At 42.7% G+C, this 21,494-nt stretch overlaps 1 protein-coding gene across 1 annotated transcript in view; it reads right to left on the minus strand.

The window, feature by feature from the left end:
- LOC104555647 (mitogen-activated protein kinase kinase kinase 13) overlaps positions 1-21,494 on the minus strand; it is a 76,860-nt gene that overhangs the window by 22,503 nt on the left and 32,863 nt on the right. The window contains 2 exon segments of the mRNA XM_062005908.1: positions 1,301-1,471; positions 1,474-1,875. Coding sequence (XP_061861892.1) covers positions 1,301-1,471; positions 1,474-1,801 — 499 coding nt within the window. The 5' untranslated portion in view covers positions 1,802-1,875.

Raw genomic sequence — 21,494 nt, forward strand, 5'->3', positions numbered from 1 at the left:
TTTTCAGTCCCTTCTTTTATTTATAGACTCACCCACATATGACATATTGAGTTTACAACATGCAGACAAAACTTAGAGTTAACTTTGTCACAGGATTTCAAACCCAAGTGAACTCTTGCTGAGCACAGAGGTCTGAGAGACAAGAGGCTGCTGCTTACGAGGCACCAGCCATTCTGCAGTGGTCTCCCTGCCCAGAGTTAGGAACTGGAAACAACTTACTCTACGAAGAAGGTGCAAGTTTATTTCGAAGCAACATGTTTATTTCACCCAACACGTTATTTAACAGCTCTGCTCCCTCATATCAGAAACTGCTCCCTACCCCAGCTCTGGGGTTTAGATATGAACCACTTAGATGGGTTTTCTGATCACGTATCTTACAGTTTGTCCATGCCAGATTAGTACTGAGTCATGAACACAACAACATAGGAGATTTCTACCCCTGGTATAGTACAGTAGCCAGGCTGTTCCCATTTCAATAAGCAACCATTCCAGCTCCTTAATTCTAACGACAGCTTGTTCTTTCCCCATCTGCCACTTCCCTCCCCCTGTGCTAGGGGAGAAATTGGACACCAAAGGCAGAGCATACTCTGCTCTTCAGCTTTCAGCAACCCCCAAAGATCCATGAATGCAACTGACTGGGACATTACTTATTCCCAAACTACATATTCTATGTATAAATATTTATACATCTAAAGGGAAAAGGTATAAGCTTTAAAGGATGTATTTCAGGAACTGCAAGTACTGAATGATATCTTCAAGAGTAAAATTACTCCTGAAAAGAAAGACATGAAAGTTTATGTAATATGCCCAGAAAGAAGCAACACTTCTGACAATTGGTGGTCAACTAAAGACAGTCTTTATACACACAGGTAGAAATGCCTATGTCAATGTTTTTCACCTAGCATGAAGAAAAAGTGCAGAAATTAAGTAGTTGGTACAATCCCTGCGTTCAACACAATTCTTCCCCATCCTCACTTACACAAATACTCAGTTCAGATTCAGACCTTGTCACAATGCTCCAAGGCTTGAGGCAGAGCAGGCAACTGGTTTTGACTCCACCACAGAATGGTAGGGGCGGAAGGGACATTTAGAGCTCATCTAGTCCAACCTCCTGCTAAAGCAGACCCACCTAGATCAGGTGGCTGTTGGCTGTACAGTACAGGATTTCTCTTTGCAAACCCACAGCAGGGCTGTGCGAGCTCAAAACAGTCACACAGAAAGCTGAGAAACAGCCCTGAGGTTGCTTTCCCCATCTTCACACCTTCCCCCAAAAGCAACCAAGGTTTGCTTCCCTCCTTACCTTGCTGTTGCAGTTTGTAGTCAGTCGAGTAAGCCTTGCCTATGATGTTCCACACGGGCCTGAGACAACCAAAAAGTCCCTCCAGAAAGCCACCGCTCCCACTGCCTGATCTGTTGAACTGCACTTTAACATCATCCGCCCCGCTGTTGCTTTCTCCATCCACAGTGTTCTGTTGCCCTGAGGAATGGCTGTTTCAGACTCGTCCTGCTCTCGCAGCTGCAGCACGCTGTTCTCAAACTGGTCCCTGGAGTCCTCGCTGATGCTGGTCAGCACTGCCGCAGTCACCGGGCTGCTCATGTTGTCGATGAGGTCTGCCTGCAGCAAGCCCTTCTCACGCACGTCCTCGATGAGCTCGGGGGACGGGTGGTTTGCAGTAGGTGCATGTTCATCGTGTAACCTGCTAAAGTCTTTATCTTCACAGAAAGCTTTGCCAATTGAGTTTGGAGAGGAAGACAAGCTCAGGCGCTCCTGGGTGCTGGCCATGATGCCGTGAGTGTGCATCAAGGAGATGGGCTGAGTTGGTACTTAAGAGAATTAGTACAGCACAATTCAGATGTGACACGTGGACCCAGTACCTGAAATGACAGCAGAAAAAAAACCAACTTTCACATTTTTATTTTTTCACTACTGCACTTTCGTGGAGGCGAGCTGATAATTAACCAGCCATTCCAGACAACTGGTGATACTTAGTAAATAATTACTGGCCTAAAAAAAAGCAAATAAATTATTCCAACAGAAACTCCACTCACGCAGTACTCTCAGTGACCTACTGCACGAATTGCCTGGTAAATAAACACCATGGGTCTTCAACAAAAGCCTAAAGGTCAAAACCATGAAAGACTCTGTGCAGCAAAGAGCTGTTTCTGTGTGGCTGCTGTAACATTTATCAGACTGAAGCTGACCCATAGGTGTTTCCCACACTGTCTCAGTCCACAAGCTCAGGATTCCTCTGCAAACCTTTGAGATGAAGTGTTAGAGAGGCAAAGCTCAGCGACACAGGTACCTTGAGTCCACCAAGGGATATCACCATCTGGTCCTATAGTTTAATCCTTTCTAGCTCAATATTTAAAGATACATTACATTCTCTCGCCAGGTACACACCATCCTCAGAAACAACTAAGAGTTACAGAGCTCCAGAGGATAATTTCTTCTCTGACCTCCACCCTTCCACAGCCTGAAGAGGATATTCTCACACTGCTCTGCTTTCTCCCTACATCTAAGTTCAGAGCTGGTGTCCCTTTAAAAGCCCCCCTATCTCTCTTCTCTTGCTCCATGCTCCACTGAAAGACCCTTTTTCCACAGCCCAGCATAGTGCCAGCTCTCTACAGAGCCAGACCAAGAGCTGCCCACTGGCAAAGCACTATTCTGGGGTAGTGCCACTTCTGGAACATGAGTCTAACTTTGTGCCAGAAGTAATTAAGTGCATTCAGCCTGTAAACCAGAACAAAGTCCGATTTTAAATCCCACATGAAGCTGGGGATGGGGGGTGGGGGTGGGCCTGAAGAGGAAATATTTTGTTAAAAAATAAGATCAGTTTCACTGGGTGCAAAGTCCCCAACTCTACAAACAGCCACTGAAAGGAAGAAGCCAATCCAAAGGGAGCAGCTCAGCCCCAGAACTTCAAGATGAGGTCATTGCAGAGATGAGAGGTAAGTCCTTCAGCCTGGTGTAAGAAAAGCTCACGTTCAGCCCCTCTCTAACAGCAGATGCAGCAAATGGGACCAGCCAGGAGCCTGGTTTAAGTTCCAGTACTTTGCCTGATCACATGGGTTCTGCATAAAAGCTTTATGAGAAGAATGTGATTTAGGTTGAAAACTTGTTTTCTTGTAAATAAACCACAATTGCAAGCAAGGTAAAAACTACAGCACAGTAAAGGAGCTGAATCAGACCTGTATAGGAAGCTCAAGAATTGGTTACCCCTGACCTACCCAGTTCCCCAGCATGGGAAGCTGCAGGATGACTGCAGTAGTATGGTTACCACTGGTAGTAAGTGTTATATGATCACAGATTTTGTTGTTGATGCAAAGAAGATAAAGGGAAACGTTTCAGACCTGACCAGAATTTCAGCAAAACACCAAAACAACTCCAATTCAGCATTCCTGGACAGCCCCTGCTCATTTCCAAGAGCCTGAGACACACAAACCATTCTTTAAACAACAGCAAAATGTGGCCAGTGTTCCTACAGAGAGATCTGCTTTTCATAACACAGCACATTAAGCAATGTAAATAAAACATCAGCCACTTTCATCTGCGGAAACCCCCTCGAGTAAGAGCCAAAACAAGAGTCTGAGGTAACCCTATCCCAAAATCTCACAAATTTAAACAATGGGAAATGCATTAAGGAGTAAATGAAACTAGAAGGATAAAATTGCTGTTGAATGTCTCTCAGAGTACACTAATACAATCTAGCATTTTGCTTTTACCTTTCTGTGTCTTTTTCTGACTTCGGAATGACCGATTGTGTAGGTTTAACTGAGAAGCAACAGCTTTTCCTCTACGTATTGTGTATTTTCCTAGTTTCTAAACACATTACCAGCATTGTACATGGTTACTCCTCTCACCATGCATCTCCCAGTATTGCCTGGGAAAGTCTCTCTTCCATGCTGCTGCTGAAGCCCCACAACACAGAGACATCGTGCTGCTAATAGCCCTGACCCTCACTCAGTTCACTCCTACCACACACCTGCAGCCTCCCTTCAAGATCAGGGCTCAATACAGCAGACTGAGAAAGTGCACACAGACAATTCCTTTATTTGTTCTCAATAAAAGAATGAGGTTTAAGCAAGTTGTGTGCTTTTTCTGTGATCACAGAATCACAAGCATATTGGCTGTAAAGGACCCCTGGAAATTAGCAGGTTCAACCTCCCTCCTACCTGCTGCAGGGCTGTGACAACACAGCTCAGTCATGGCTTTGATAACCCAGCCAAGAACAAACCCCCAGATTGGGGGACAACAGGTCTGTTTTACCAGAGCAAATTGCCTTCTCCAAGGCTCAGATGTCTTGAGTAGAATTAAAAAAGCCTTTAAGCATAGTGCTCTGTCATCTAATCTGCCACTGTATCTGCTTCATTGGGAGAGAAAGAATGCACAAGTTACAAAACTATTTCCAAATGAGCATGATACAGCCTTATTTAGGTACTGATGTAAGCAGCCTGATTTTTCAGAGGTGTAGTGAAATCACTGCTTCTAGAGTACGAGATGACAGCACTTGCTTCAAAACAACTTTGTGTCAATACCACTTGAAGTGGTCCACATACATCAGTGGGGGTTACAGGGCAGTTTCTCACACAATGCATCAATGCTGACTAGTTGGGGAAATGATTTTTACAATTATCTTATCATACAGTAAATTCTGCAACATGCATCCTCCTGCCTTAGCAAAATTTCATTTAACACAGGCAAATGAGGCTGTCTTCAACCTTGACATCTGATCAAACCAAGGGTGAAGACCATTTTTCAAGCTTTATCATCATGCCTCCCCCACTCTTCTGGTCAGAGTACCAAAGATATAGCTGAGAATGTTCATATTGAACTCCTCCCAATAAAAGAAATCTTAAGGTTCATTCAATGCAAAGAAAGACATTTTCTTTTTGAAGTTGTATTATATACAGACTGTTTGCCATTTGGGATGTTTAAGATCTGTATGTGCCTCTAACTTTTAGGATGGAGAGCACAGTCAAGCAGTGTTGTGTTTCTATCTCAGTGATGCTCCTGCTGTAGCAGTCTTCAAGTCAGAAGCTGAAAGCTCTGTGTGTGTAGGAGGATTGTGTGCATATTTAAGATACTAAGATTTCATGAAGTACTGCTGCAAGATCAGACTTCAAGGTAGACCCTCCAACTTTAACTGTTTCAATGAGTTCATGCACTCTGCAGCTAACAAATTTGGCTTAGGTCTGTAAGGAAATTTGAGGCTCGGCATAATTTTGTATGATCAAAACTTTTCATCAATGACTCCATTTCCAGGCAAAACCCCAGACTATGCCCAGACAAAACAGGCACAAAGTGCACCTCTTCCAGGAGATGCAAAACCGCAACTCAACACATCAGACAGCCCAAGCTGCAGTTTAAAACCATTAGAGAAACGGCAGTTTAACCAAATCAACACCAGGGCAGGTGAATCAGTTATCACAAGGCACGCTCTCACATTGCTACTGTGTCTACTCCTGCAAACATATCCCTAGTGAGTGTTCACACCTCAAGCACATGGCTGTCTATACAAGCCCAGTATTTCTGAGAGCACCAAAGCAACAGTGAGGTTTGAAGACATGGCAGAGTTAAAGAAACGCCTTGCATGGACCCTAAAGGAAGTTTCTCCTTTATGAGCTGTGCTAAAAATAGAATAGCAAATCACAACTCCAGATACAGCACCCAAACAACATGTTAGTATGCGGTGATGGTTGCCCTAAGTACAAAGCGGTCGCAGCTCAGTTTCCCAACAGCACAAATGTCTGGTAACACGGTTAGTTTCCTTCTAACAGGACCTCCCCAGTCAAGCATTTTCTACACTTGCACTTCCAACCACAAAGAAAATAAAAGCAACTCTCTGATCCACGTTTACAGGCTGAAAAAGAGCAGCTGGCAGAAACTAGCTGGCAAATAACAGGGACAGATGAGATTCCTGTCCATAGCACTACTTACATTCAAGTCCTGGAGCTCCCTTGCTTTTTCCTGGTACTCAGTGTGGCTTCCTCCTGGCTGCATTAGGCACAGCAAGGTAACTACATCTTTCCATGCCGATAACACAACTGCAATTTATGTGTGTATCATCCCAAGATTAATGCAATACTCCTGCCTTGGGCCAACACTTTAAAATGTTCTAGATTCTAACAAAAAAAAGCAAAAAGCATGCTTATAAGACAAAGTTATCTTGCTACACGTATCTTGCAACAGAGTTCTCCTGCTCCCTACAATTATCTCTCAATTTCTACAAGGAATATTTACAATAGGTTGATACACAGTCCTCTCCCATCTCTTGACCTTCCAGACCATACAACTTGAGCACAGGAAAGCACTGGTTGTTGCTGAGTTAGCAAGTACCAGAGCTTTGCTTGTCACTGCCAACCTTTGGATTTTGAAATCATGTGATTTTATTATAGAGGATTCCAACAAACTTTTCCTGGTCTCGTGGTGAGGAAAATGCTGTATGAGCAGACCTCTTGTGCTGTACTTGGATTTACTTTCTGTGGCATATATGCTTGTGTTTTGCATGCCTGTTTTGAACACAAACTGCAATGGCAGATTTATTAACAGAGAAGGAGTTTCACACCATCAAAATGCAAAATTTGTTCTCACAGGTTTGGTTGTGGTTTTTAAGTCACATTATTTAGAGAAGCAATTGCAAAGGAACATATCCTGAAGCGTCACCCAGAATTGCTCTGCCTTTCTTTAATCTTCTCCAGGAAAAAAAGAAGAGGAGGGAAAAAGTAATAAAGCTTTACTTTATGAAGTTTTGAAAAGACAAACTATACTATCAAGCTAGCCCATACTCTCTCAGTGCAGACCAGCCCTCCTTAGAGCAAAGCTTTAAGCTAATGGAGTAGCCCAAGGCACAAGCTTTGGCTTTTTAATCTATCAGTTTTTGGCCTGACACACTGCTCCTTCAAGGAAGTCCATTTCTTCTACATCAGGACATACATCCCACCTCACACTCACCTGAGTGCTCAGCCATAACCCAGCCTTATTTTTAAACATCATAATTATTACATTGTCAAAACAATGTAAAACAGTTGAAAAACTCTTCATTTGTCCCACTTGAGATTTGCTGACTGTGGCTGCAACAGCTCTGAACACATTTATGCACGTACCCTAACTCACTCTACCAGAGAACTGCAGATTTATCTGGGAAAACCAAAAGGTTGTAACACTGGCACTTCTTTATGCTTTACCCTGTTCCTTCTGGTTGTCAGATAAGCACACCACCATTTCTGTACCTTCTGCAGAATACTGACTGAAATACATTCTTCTAATTCTTTTCTCCAGTAAATATTTGGATGCCACCTCAAGACTAACTTTTGCAGGCACTATAATCCCCATCTGAGCTAGGTGATAGCAATTGCTCAGGGTTCACAACTATCATCATCATTTTAAATGTTAACAGACTATTTTAGCATGGCCAGAGACATTAAGCTCATGAGACCACAGAACTGAAACCATGTTGTATGCAGCTATGTCCATATTATCACAACAGAAACTTAAGCTCATGTGCCTCCTGATTCAAGTTAGTCTTTATTTGATATATTTGGTCTATCATTTGAACAGAAGTGATTTCACATTTGTAATACACTTTTGTCTGTCACTGTATCACCGAGGAAGAGAACTACTTTCTGGTCTGACCCCTTTCTGACAACAACAAAAATAGCACGGTATAGCAGCCAAGAAATAATCCTAATGGTTGAACTCAAGCTCTGTGCACAGAGCCAGCTGGAGGTTTGCTATGCACCTTATATATTATTATATATTCCAACTAAGCTTGTTAGAATAGAAATAAGTGGCATCTAGACTACAGAGTAAGAATAAACCACACCACAGCAGACTGACAGGCACATCTCTCCCCATTTCCTGCCTCCAACACCCAAGAATAAGACCTGCAGCCAGGGAAACCTCACCAGGACAGGGCCACCCAGCTCCCTGGAATCTGCAGCTCCGTGACTCTCTCCATCTGAAACATACAGTGGGATTTTTCTATTCTATAGTCCACTAAGTATTTACCCAGAACACTTTGGCAACCACTGTGCTGTGGCACAGAGTTTTGTAGCTTGACTGTGTGTTGCATAAAGATAACACCAACTCTTCTTCACTTTGCAACTTGCATCCAATTCCTTTCTTTGAACAACCTTTCAGTGTTTCACTATTTATCCTCCTAATGTCAGCTGTGATTTTATGAACCATTTCATCCTCCAACATCCTTATTCAAGTAAAAACAAAATTCCCATTCTACTTTCTTATTCCCAATATGAAAGTCGCTGTGTATCTTTGATCACCTCTCACATCTTCTCCGTTTCTCTTTTATCACCTTAGAGTTGGGGGAGTAAGATAACAGACAGAAACCCCAAAGTGGACACACCACAGAAACACACAAAGGCATAATGATCACTTTTGTTCTTTGTTGCTTTCCTGCTTGTTCCTCTAATGCTATCTGGTGTCTAAGCATGCTTCAGGATGCTGAACTAACTTCCCTGGGTATCTTAAAAACTTAAGATGTCATTCTTGAGCACTGTAAGTTAGGTCAGAGCCTAATTCCTAGGTACAGGACGTCAACATTCAATCAACCCTAAGTTTGATCATCATACCATCCAAGTTCACAAGAGCCTTCCAGTGCTCTCTGCAAGTGTTACATGTTTATCACCCTGAACACCTTACTTCTATAGTCTCACAGCCTACATGCTCTTGCTTCAGAACCTTCCTAAATTGTCAGGGTAAGGGAAGAAAAGGTGGGAAGAATATGAGCAGTGCAATCTCCAAAGCAGAGCCATATGACACCTCCTTTTAGCAAAAAAATGTTTCAACATTACTATTTACCCCTACTCTTATATCACTTAACCAAACCTTCACCTGTGAGATGGGCATCCCTGTGATTTTATAGCTGTTTAGTTTCTTTAAGAGTCTCTGGTAAGTACCCTTGATAAACTCCCACGAGAGTGTATCAACCAGATCTCCTTTTCTGACGTGTCCTTGACTCCTCCAATGAAACTTAGTAGATTCCCAAGGCATTACTTCACCTTAAGAGAAGTGTGTGAGTCTTATCCCAATATGAAACTTGTGCACCTGCACTAGTTCTCAGCATAGGAATGAACTGCTACCTCCACAAGCACTAGGAAATATTTAACTAGGAACTCCTTCAACACAAGGTTATGAATTGGGGAGGGTGGGAGGGAGAGAAGTGCTTGATTTGGAAAAAGAAATGAAGCATCCACTTCTATTTTTGGCACCAGGAACAAGCAAAGCAAAAGAAATATCTTTCCAAACAAGGCAGACAAAGAGCCATCCACCCTCCCTTGTATTCAGGGAGACCTCTTCAGCTGATTTCCATGAAAGCAAGGTTGATTCCTATTTCACCTGCTACCAGCTTTGCAAAGCACAGTCTGGGGAGTGAGCAGCTTACATAATGGCATATTTTCAGCACTACATACAGAAATGCTTCCTCTATCCTCTAGAAGGTATTTTTGGATCTGCTAAAATGCGACTGTGTTCTTCCAGGGCTTTGCATTCTTCTGCTCAGAAATTGCATAATCTGATGCCATAGGAAATAAGTGATGTTGCATAATGATTCTCACAGTCACTGCAGGATTTTGGTGCCACACATTTGTGGCAGAGCTGCCCTTCTCTGTGCTTCTGAACTGAGGCCCTCATTTTTTTGAAGGAGGGATGACTTCTCAACCACCTGCCTTTGGAGGGTAGGGCTGGGGCTAACAAACCAAGCATCACCTTGCACCATGCCCTTACAAGAACCTCTCTTGACAAAAACCAGTTTAAACTTTGTATGCACATTTGCTACTTGTGTTTTCCCCACACTTTGGTTGTTGGTGTGTCTTGAGCAATGTATATACATGAGACACCAGAAGTTTCATATACAATGTTCTGGTATCTAGTTGACCATTGATACCCTCCATCACAGGCTCATCAATACTACTGTAAAACACTCAGCTGGTTTAAGAGACAGACTAAATGCTGATTTGCCTTTTGTACTGCTGAATTACTACTAGAATCTGTCTTGGATCAAAATTCAGAACTGACCTTAAGTTACAGTGTCCTCTTCCATTTTTCCAGCTGTCTTTGGAGCATGAAACAACTTTTCAAACCCAATCACAGACTTCAGGCTCTGCCTTACTCCTTTTCTCTCTTCATCCTTCACAACTCTGCACCTTTTTTCTTGCCTCATTAAAGATCCATGTTATATTACTAATAACAATTACAGATTAAAGGATTTAAACTCATGTATTTCACAACCAGAAAACCCAGGAAAATCTCACATTGAAGTTCACAGACACCATACAGCCCCTTCGACATTGACGCACGAAGCCATTAAAATGCTCCCATGCTACCAACAAATAGTATCTTGACATTTTCCCCACTTACAGAACCAAAACATCGTATTTTCCTCCAAGGAGCAGTGTTAAGATTAATTAATGTCTGAAAGATCTTTGATTCATTCAGTAGATTCCCCAAAAATCACACTTTGGTATTGATCTTTGTCCTCAAACTCTCACTTTAGGTTGTGTGAGGCATCAGACCGGTCTCAGGTATATTCACTCACATGCTTGTTCTTATTTTTGTAGTAGATATGAATTATTCAGTGTTTGCAAAGCACTTTTGACATGTAAAAGCTGTGCACACCAACTTCTCAGCACTAACGGTTTACATGCTTCACACTCAGTATTAAAGTAACTAAACAACTATTCATCAAAGCACAAAAAATACTGGAGTAGGTGCTCTGCTCTGATCTCTATCAACACTACGCTGGGTACCAGAATGTGTGCGCCTGATGGAAGGGGACTCTTGAAACCCAGCTGGCAGATCTCAGGTGAGAAATGACAGTAGCACTGGGTTATACTTAGCAAGCACCACACAGGAGCAAAGAGGATTACTCCTCAATAGAGAAGCAAGCACAATGACTTGCTCAGGAGCTTCTATTAAGCCTGTATTACCAACACAGAGTAAGGGGTTAGAGCAGCATCTGAAAGCTGTGATCCTATTCTTAGGCCACTAAAGCGTTATGTGATGGTAACACAATCAAGACAGCACACACAACTCTGTCACAGACTGAAGAACGGCTGAGGAGCCCCCAGAGGCCTTCACAGAAAGCCTGCAGGGACCTTCCAAAGCAGCACTCAGACCCTTGGGTCATCTCTACTGGATCACTCCAGCTGAAACCTAACATCAGACAGTCTCCTCAGGCACATAAGGGTGGTGAGGTGAGATTTGCCGTGTTTCAGCAGGAAAGGCACAGTTGTATAGCTGCATTACTGATTTTGGTGTCCTCTAGAAGGTAAGGGAGTAATCAGCTGGGGACAGGAAAGGTCAAGCATCCTAGGAATGAAGAAAATGCCCACACAGAGAGACCTCCATTCCTCAAGCCCACTATGCTGGAAGAAGCCCAAGCTCTCACCCACACCCTTTTCCCTTCTCTTTCTTTCCCTTACAGCACCTCTCACCCTGAGCTAGCGACTGCTCCAGAAGAAACAGCACAATTCCAGGTTCACAGGAAGATTATAAAACCTGTGTACTTTACACAGAAAACTCTGTTCTTCACCCTGGCCTACACCCAGCTGTTGCTAATGCCTTTGAACCCTCTCCAACAACCTACTTTTCAGTTGAAGTTGTAAACAGGGAAAGAGGACAGAGGTCAAAATGCATGTGGAGTATTTACAGGGGTGAAGTGCACACAGCCCTTCTGCTCCTGGCCCACCTCGGTACTTCTGCCACAGCTGCCGACTTGCTGTTCAACTCAAGGCAGCACAAGTTTTAGGAGAAATATTTGTTCCCCTCTCAAAAAAACCTGGGAGTGATTTGCTGTAATGTCACAACAGCAGCCTACAAAAGCCTAAGCCCATGCACGGGACAGATCTGTCAAGGAGGGATTAAAAATAGTCCCATAAGCTGGCCAGGGCTTGAATAAGTGCCAAACTCCTGAGAGTTTCAGCCTTTTCTGAGGATGCACAGGTAACATTTGCCTTAGCTGACTCGTTTTGGTTCAGTTACAGCTGAGAAACTCCCTGGAAGTTGTAAGAGCAGTATGCCTCCTGCCATCATCCTTCAAATGGGGGGGCTCAGGTGCCAGCTTGGCTAAAGTGTTCCATGCACAGCAAGGTTCAGGCATCTTACCCTGGCCCCAAAGACCAGAGCCAAAGAGGAACCTGCACTGACGTTAAACCTGCTCACACGGTCGATGTCAAACTTTGACTGTTTCATAGAAAAGCTTTATTTTAAAACTCTGACATTTTGAGAAGCCCCACTGCTTGAATTCTACTCCACACACCTTGACTGCAGAAAGCCAGACACAAACAACTCCAATCTAATCAATCATCACCATTTGCTGTAAAATAAAGTCATCAGAATCAACAGAATCTTAAGGGTTTGGGGGAACCTTGAAAGATCATCTAGTCCAACCCCGCTGCCAGAGCAGGACCACCTAGAATAAGACACACAAGAAAACTGTTAAAACCTTTCTCATCCTGCTACTGCTTACAGCAGAACCATAATTGAATAATCACTAATTGTGAAAGGGCTTACCTATGAACAGATTTTCAAAGAAACCATTACTCAATTTTCTGATCCACTGGAGATAAGCCACTTACCGAATCTTGACAACAGGAAACAAAAGAGGAAGGTTAAAAATGCAATCAGGATAAAAAAAGGCAACCCAAACAGTATTTTTAAACACAAGTTCACACACGGCTGAGAAGTGGAAAGAGTCCCTGCCGTATATTCTGTGCTAGAAGGTATTTGCTAATTCCAGGCACAGGGGTCAAAATGAATGCCAGCTATAAATTTAACTATCAGGCAGCAGGGCACAAAGACAGATCTGAATGACCAGACCATTCTAGATCAAAGAATCAGACTGGAGGCCCAAAAGAGAGGAAACAAAACTGGTGTTAAAGCTAAACAAACAAACAGAACCTCCTGCTATACTAAAAGCACTATTTCTTTCTTTTTCACAGCCCAAGTCTGTTAAAGAAGCAGAGGTTCAAAGGGTCGTGTCTCTCTAGAAACAAAAACCCGCATACATTTGGGGACACAGCACAAAGGAGAGTAACAAAAACTTCAAAACCAACGACAACTTTAACCTCCCCAGTCTAAGATCTCCCAAGATGTCCGTGGCTATACACACAGCAGTTATGGTGAGAAGTGCCCAGAGCTTTGAGGCTAACTGGCTGAATCTATAATTTCATTCATTCATTGGGGTGTTCATTTCAAATACTGTTGTGTTTTCTCCCTCAAAATTATCGCTCAAAAGGCGTTCCTTCAGCTGTCGCTACCGAGCAGGCTGCCTGTGGATAAAACCAGTATCTCCAAACACGTGGGCCTGATGTCATCTTTCTTCTCATCAACTTAAACCATCCAATTTATCATTTACTTGAGAGATGTGTGGCTCGATACGATTAAACTATTGCAGTACCTAAATCACACCCCCTGCCACCCCTCCTCTTCCCACTAAAAATAAAGAGCAGCTCTGCTCAACTCATTGGCAGAAAACATGACATCATGCCCCGTCCAGGTAAGCAAGACTATGACAAATCTTGCCCCAGTGAACAGGATGGGTGAACTGCGACGGCACTCTCAGCTGTCTCATCTACTAGGAAAAGGAGGGGTGAAAAGAAAATAAATATCATGTGCTCAAGCACAACAGAGACAGCTCAAACTGCTGTTTTCAATAATGAAAGAAAGAGATTCCCCCCCAGCTGACAGAAACAGAAACATGTCTTCTTCATCTCAGAAATACAGTTAATTTATTTATTACTGCCACACAACAGATGAATTGTTTGATTAGCCCACAAGGAGAAAAAAAAAATATTACAGCCTTCTAGAAGGCAACAAAATACAATTCTGCTTCTTTCTGCTACCTCCAGTGATTCTCGTGTCATTCTCTGTGCATTCCACGTACATCCATTCTCCATTGCCGTTCCCTTCCCCTTTAAAAGGGGGGCACGAGAAGATAACGTGCAAGATTGCAACTGAAAAATGTCTAGCACACTGACAAGCAAAAGGACAGGCCAGCTATCAGATTTATATGCAGGGAGAGAGAAATTAAGGCTTCACGTTTCCTCTTCTCTCAGCATCATTTTTTTTTTCAGCCCTTTCACATCAGAAAAGCAACATCCATCTGTCCTCCTGGAATAAATGGCGAAAGGGTAACGCTGACCAGCAAACACACACACACACACGCTTAAAAAGACAGACATTTTCATCTGAATACTTACAAGGATTCCGATTCCCTCCGTGATGCTCCATTTTCTTCTTTTAAAAAGATGGAAGGCAAAAAAAAAAAAAGAGGGGGGAAAAAAAAAAAAAGGAAGTGTTGCAAAATAAAAGGAAATTCCACCCACACAATCCTGCAGCCTGCTGCAAAGAAGCACAGAAGCGTGCTGACGTCACGGATTCATGAATGGATGTAAAATCGGGCTGCTCGGGGATTCGGCACCGCGAGAGGCAGCGGGCGCGGGGCGGCGGGACCGGAGCGGCCCCCGGGGGCTCGCCCGCACACCCCGAACAATGCGGCCGCAACCGAAGGGAGGCCGTTGGGTAAAAATGGCATCGGGAGGATGGGGCGAGGAACATCCTTCAAGTTTGTGCCCCTCCGTGCGGTTTGGATAACAACGGCGTATCAAATGACAGCCATCTGTTACGCGACTCCAACGCGGCTAGCAAGCAGAAAAGGGGTTCAGCATCTCTCTGGCTTCTTTCAGCAGTACAGACCCTGGGTGTTGTTATTAAAATAACTAAATATCAGCACGTCCTGGGAGGAAGCTGCAGGGAGAACAATGGAGGGCTTGTATTTGATTAGTGATGCAAAAGCACCAACAAAATAAAACCAGGGGCACTGACAACATGATGCACTCGACTCTGAAACATTCCCAACAGCCGGCAGACAGGCTCACAACAGCAGAAGCAAATCAGAGCACCCACAGTTTCACCCTTGCAGCTACGTAAGGAGCGTTGGGCACAAGATCCACATATCACAGCCCAAAGCCATTTCCCTATCATTATTAGTTCCAGTGAACATACTTAACTCTGCACACCAGATGCAAAGAAGCAGGGTGTTGTTTTTGGACACCCAAATAAATGGCCATGTCCTGGTGAATGCATGTAAGAGCTGCTGTGATTAACTGGCATCTAGACAGGGGAAGAGCACAAGTGTTCCCTTAACTTTATATCTTTGAAATATGAAGGAAGGAGAGGAAGGATCAGCATAAATAGGAATTAAGGTCAAGGTTTGAAGGAAAAGCTGTAAGCTATGCAATTACACCATCTGAATTCTGGTTTCCCAGAATTCATTCATTTGGTCTCTAAAACTCCTCCTAAACAACTGATAGTCTACAAATGAAGAGACAGAGTTTCCATTATTTTCACCATCCCTTTTCCTAGCAAGTAGGAAGCAATTCTGCCAAAATAAGATGTCCCAAAACTTACTCTGGTGGAGCACACCTTAAGAGAAAGTATGAGAGAATCCCACCTTCCCTTATGGAACCTGGGTAATGTCCCCAAATGAGCCAGGACAGGCTGTAACAACAGTGCAGATGTGGGATTAGAAATCAAAGATTTTGTGCTACTTGATATGATGTGAGCCAGCACCACTGACAGCAGCTTGTGTGGAGGGAGGGCAGGATGCAAAAGCCTTCCTGAAGGCCAACAGTCACACCTACAGAGAACAACACTAGCCTAAAAACGCACTTAGATGAGGTGACAGGTAGGTTTTTGTATGCATTAAGACAGGGTGTATGTGTGTGTGTGGGGGGGGTGTTAATGCTTTTTTTGTGTGGAGCAAAGAGCATGACAGTCAGGCCAGTACATCCAGTTCTCCTCTACCAAAAGAACTGGCTTGGGAATCTATGGACTTCTGCATGTGCTTCCCAGCATATCTTCAGCACTTGGCTGTATCATAGTGAATTATTAGATCCTATCACTTCACCAAAGACTTGCATTGATAGGAATATATTGGTATGCTCTGAATTCAACAGCAGCCACATTAAATTAAGCTTGGCTTTTAAACAGAGCTTTATAAAGCTGTCCAGGGAAAACAAAAATGAATGCAAGTTCTTGTTACCTATTTTCCAAGATCAAAGCAAAGCACCAGTTAAAGAAGAGGCCTTTCTTCAGCAAAAGTTAAGAGTCACAGAACATAAAGCATGAGACTTCTACCCCGAGAGTACCACAACCACAGATCAATCACTATTATATATGAGAAGAAACAGGAGTGGAGGTATGGGGAGACATGTCTTCTTCAAAGGGATCATTTCATGTCTTGATTTCAAACCCCCATTGCATCAGGTTACTTTGCACCTAGACCTGCTCCCTCTGCCCTACCAGAGTGCCCAACACACTGCTTTACGACCCACATCACCAACATGGTACAACAATGACAGCTTCCAGATTTCCTTGGCATTTTTGAAAAAGAACAAAAGTATTAATTTACTTCCTTTACCCTGCAGGAAAAAGGGATAAACTCAGGAACTAGAAGTGGGAGCACAGCACCCCTTTCACATGCAAGAATTGGCTGAAAGGGAGAAATATTGGTACAGAACAAGGAGAGTCAGAATGAAAATAGAAAGGGAAAGAATTTTTAGAGGTTTCCAAAGGTTAACTGCAGTGACATTTAAAAAACCCCAAATATCCAGCAGGGAAAATAAGTGGGAACAGAACACCAGGAAGACTCCAGTAGAGGAAAGGAGCTTGCACACAGAGTTTGAGATGTTCTCCTCTGGGGTGCCTTGGTTCAGCACAGCAACGCTCAACATCTCAACAGCTCAGGTGAAAATTTTCCAACATATAGGTCCTGAATTTAATGTGAGATAACTACCTTAACTCATTATGAAAGAAAAAAACAATCATTGGCCTAAAATTGATGGCAGTTACAAGACTGTTGGTGGCCAAATAACAGCATCAGAAAACGAGGCAGTTGCAACCAGTTGCATGTTTTAACTGTACATGTTCCACAGCTCTGGTGATGTCTCAGGGGTAACTAAGCAGAGCAATATTAGCAAGAGAAATCATAGAATGGTAGGGGTTGAAAGGGACCTTTAGAGATCATCTAGTCCAACTCCCCCGCAGAAGCAGGTTCACCTAGATCAGGTCGTACAGGAACATCAGACAAAAACACTGGGAAAAGCAGTGAATTCTGCAGTATCAGATGCCCAAACACCATTCTATGGATAAGGTTACTTCAGTATTAGTGTGAACACAGGAAAAAAATATCTACTAACCTCAACAAGGGTCTAAGATATTCTAAAACCTCAGAGTTCTTAAGAGCCCATATAAATGCCAGTGAAAAGTTCACAGGTACCAGGATTTCTGAAAGGTAACCAAGAAACTAGAGCACTAGGAGAGAGATGCAACGGGCAAAACTGGTGGTAATGGGTGCACAAGAATATTCCTTTGCCATATTTGAAAGAGACAAGATAATTAAGCTCTTCCAAGCCAATTAGTAACTAATAGGAATGTTATACAGCATCTGCTAGGCGTAACATTTCAAGTTGGCACATCATATTAATTTGAGCCCCGTCCTAAAATAATTATTTAACAAGTTCTCCAATCTTGTGACCTTCAATTTTAATAAACTGGAAAATACTAAAATCACAGAAGAGAATAATGATGTTATGCCAATACTCAAAAATAGCATATGTTTGCTAATTATAGAACTTGGTAACTTGATGCTGATTTGGGGCAAAAAAAATCCTAATAGAACCTCAGTTTGGAAGGGGATGGTTCTGCTGCATTGGACCAAATGCCTGTTTATCTCAGCATCCCATCTCCCATGGTGGCCAGTAATAAACACACAAGTAAGAAGGAAATGAAAGCAGATGCCTAACACTTCTTGTGGTATGTCCCACTACCAGAGCGGGACATGAGAAAAGGGATGAAAGTGACTCAAAGGCTAATTTCATAATTATACATCAACAAGGCTGTTTATAAACACACTCAGCACACACTTGGAGGTACAGGAGGGAATCCACTGTGAAAACGTTCTAGCTGGGTGAATAAATAGCTGAAATGGAACTGCAAATGATTCTCTAATGGAGAGAGCCTAGGAAAATACTTACATGGGTAAGATGGCCAGAGGGGACATTTTATTGTCAAGTTCTAAAATCCATAAAATCTTTGGATGTTTTGAGTGTCCTAATGTGGAGTGGGCAACAGGAAGGAAGACTAAAACAACAAAATCCAATTATCTTTAAATCATGTTTAAATTACATTTAAATGATGTCTTCCCCAGATCTGAGACTTTGAGAAGTCCTCTCTGCAAAGGCAGGTGAACCAGACTGGCAGATGAGCCCCATATGGATTAAGAGGCTGCCTTGGGGTAGGATAAAGGTAGGGTGTACATTTTGGTGAGCAAGTTGCTGCTGCACAGTCAATAGGGGTATTGGAACTGGAACAAGGCTCGGACTCTCTCAGATGAGAAACAGCAGAGCTGCTTCTGCTCACAAAACAGCACGTCAGCCATGCTGAGATGTTTAGGTCTGCTTAAAAGTGAAAGCAGAGAGTTAGAGGTGGCTACAAAATCACAGATGCAAAATACCCTGAGAGAAAGCTGCCCATTTCATCAAGGGTCTACCCAGAAGCTATTCAAACAAACTCATGGACTTGTACCCCCACCCTACAGCCTTCAAACAAAAGTGCTATCAAGTGAGGCTTCTTACAGAAAATCCATCTTCTGTGCAGTGCCAGTTGGTTTTTCTGACTGACATTAAAGGCACTAAAAGACAATGACAAGACAAATGTACTACGTCTTCCCTTGTTTAATTCTGAGGCTGGTACGGATTCTTTAAGGAGTTTCTGGGTGGTTTTCCCCAGCAAACTTGCCCTTTCAGATTCACCCTGCCTTTCAGGCTCTCAACCGAGAAGGCATGCCACTACAAGGTTAAGAACATTCACTGATGAGGCTGGGGAAGTGCAAAAGATTACCAGGAAGAATTTTATCTTCTTGAAGGACAGCCCAGCTCCTCAGACATTAGGAGAAGCTGTGGAACCCCATTAGGAAAGAAAACACTGCTACATCCAAGACATTCCAGCCCATTTCCTTGCTGCTAAAAAGGCAGTTAATGCAGCAAGTGAACAACAGTCTTCCCAGATTTACAGTCATCGTGGCCAGCTGGCAGGAAGCACAGAGGAGACACATGAAGCAGAACATGCACACAGACACCACCTTTGTGTCTGGGGAAGCTGCAAACTAATGTCTTCCGCCTTGGGGGAACTCTGTCACCTGAACCTGCATGGACTTGGCCACGTCCTTTCCCCTAGACAGGGGTATGTGAGGACATTGATCTATATCTCTTTCCAAGCTGCCCATCTGTTTGTACAAAACCTGTAGGAATTCTGTTATCTTGAAACCTCCATCATTGACATGTGGTTGAAATCAGACAATGGGCTGTAAAATTATCAAGGAGAGGATGAACAAACAGGAAGCCTGCCTAAATGCAGATAGTCAGGAGTAGCAAAATACAACTCAAGAGATTAAAGTGTGTTTGTTTATTTACTGGTTTTTTTTCTTCTGTAAGTAATCTGTAGAAACCCTGAGCAGAGGCCTTGTGAGGAAAGCAGATCTATTTGTTCAGGGAATTGGTCACAAAATAATATTCCTCCCAGAGAACATCCCATCTTCCACAGCAATAATTAATCCTAATGGAATTGCAAGCAGTGGAAATATTAAAAACAAAATTTAAAATGAAGTATGTGTAATTACCAGTTATAAGGGACATTTTTAAAGCCAGCTGAGCTACAGTCACCTTTCCTCTTCCAGGTCAGGAGCTTGCAAAAGAAATGAGAGATTTGACAACAGAGCGTCAGTATCGGTGCCATGTGGAAAGAAGAGTTGTATCATTTATGGTATTCCCACAAAAAGGCATGGATGAAAAGGCAGCTATAGCAGGGAGGAACTAATGACACTAGAGAAATGATTTAAAAATGTGGTATGATTTGCCAAGGTCAAGGTTTGTGCAGAGGAAAAAAAGTCACCTGCATAAATATAGAAACCACTGCTGAGCAGCTGTTCTGTTGATAAGGAATTGGGATAGAGATGATCACAGACCAAGCACAAAGTATAAACATCAAGTTGTCACAAACAAGGCAATTTCTATCCTTTGACAGGAGTACAAATTCCCAATCTACTCAGCTTTGATAAAGCCTTTGTTAAAGTCCATTTTTAGCTCAGGCTTGTCAAGAGAGAGAAAAACCATTCCCGAACTAAAAGACAAGAGTGTTAATAAGGTGAGCTACGAGGGATGAGTGAGCTAACTCATTGAGGCTGCTCAATTTGAATAGAGTAAGAAGAATAGCTTAGATTGAGATATATTACTAATGAATATACAAACAGTTACTGCAAATAAAGAGGAAACCTATCCTCCACATCTATGGTGAGTAAAAAAAGTAATGGACCCACACTGCAACAAGAAAATTGATTTAGGCTATTAGGACTTCTCTAAACTGTAAACAGAGTGAAGTATCAGCCTCAAGAAGTCATGTTGCATCCTATATTAGGAGAGAAAGGGAAAAAACAATCATTTCAAGATCTGTCCAGCAACAGTGATGATGCTTTGTGCAGAGGGTCAAGATGGTCTCTCGGAACCTCTCAGATCTCTTGAAGACACTGGAGCACTAAAAGCTTTGCAGCAAGTTCAGAAGCTAAAAAATTCATGTGATCTTTTGCAGTATGAGGTCTTGACAAATTAAATCTCTCCATCCTTGGAATATTATTCAGATTTCTACCAAAAAAACCCAAAACCAACCAACAACAAAACCAAGTCAAGCAAGATCCCACAACAAAACCTGAACTGCTGAAAGGCTGTTACAGCAGAACTCAAGCACTGATGTCAGACTGACAGAATTAAGGCACTAAACTTAGTACTAACACTTTTCTTTGTAGTAGTGTGGTAAAGTTCCTTCAAGAACCATGGATCAGCCCTATGTAAATATTCTCAAGACAAAAAAAACCCTGCTCAGCATCTTCCTCCAGAGCTGGTGTCACTCATGAAGCTATCAGTAACTTCAGAGCTTACTGCTTTTTTTTCCTCTCTTTCTCCCAAGAGCATTCTTCTATTCCTCCACTGCTAAATGCAAATCCTAGAAGAGGCTTCTTGATCTCTCTGAAGTATCACAACACAGAATTACTCACTTCATGAAGAGTTACAGCAATACCTTAAATAGTCACAATCACGATTAACAGATTTTTGGTCCAAAATCTTAAGATTGAGAACAATAAACATCAGCAGTGGTGATTTTGATCCTTGTTTTCAAGAGCAACGTTGGACAATGCAGTACCATGTAGACAGCAGCCCAAGGCAGGACATTCTCCCAGGAGTTGCTGCATGGCATACCAAATACTTGCTTTCTGAACTAAGCCACCAAGTTGACCTCAAGGGACAGCCAAAAATTAAACAGCTTTCACCAAAAGAGCATGTAAAAGCTACCCACTGTCCCAATACTGCAACTCAATCAAACCATCAACTTGATACTGCACAGGATTTGCCCATCCAGGGAAAAT

The sequence above is a fragment of the Colius striatus genome, chromosome 12 (assembly GCF_028858725.1).
Source record: "Colius striatus isolate bColStr4 chromosome 12, bColStr4.1.hap1, whole genome shotgun sequence".
In the NCBI taxonomy this organism is placed as follows: domain Eukaryota; kingdom Metazoa; phylum Chordata; class Aves; order Coliiformes; family Coliidae; genus Colius; species Colius striatus.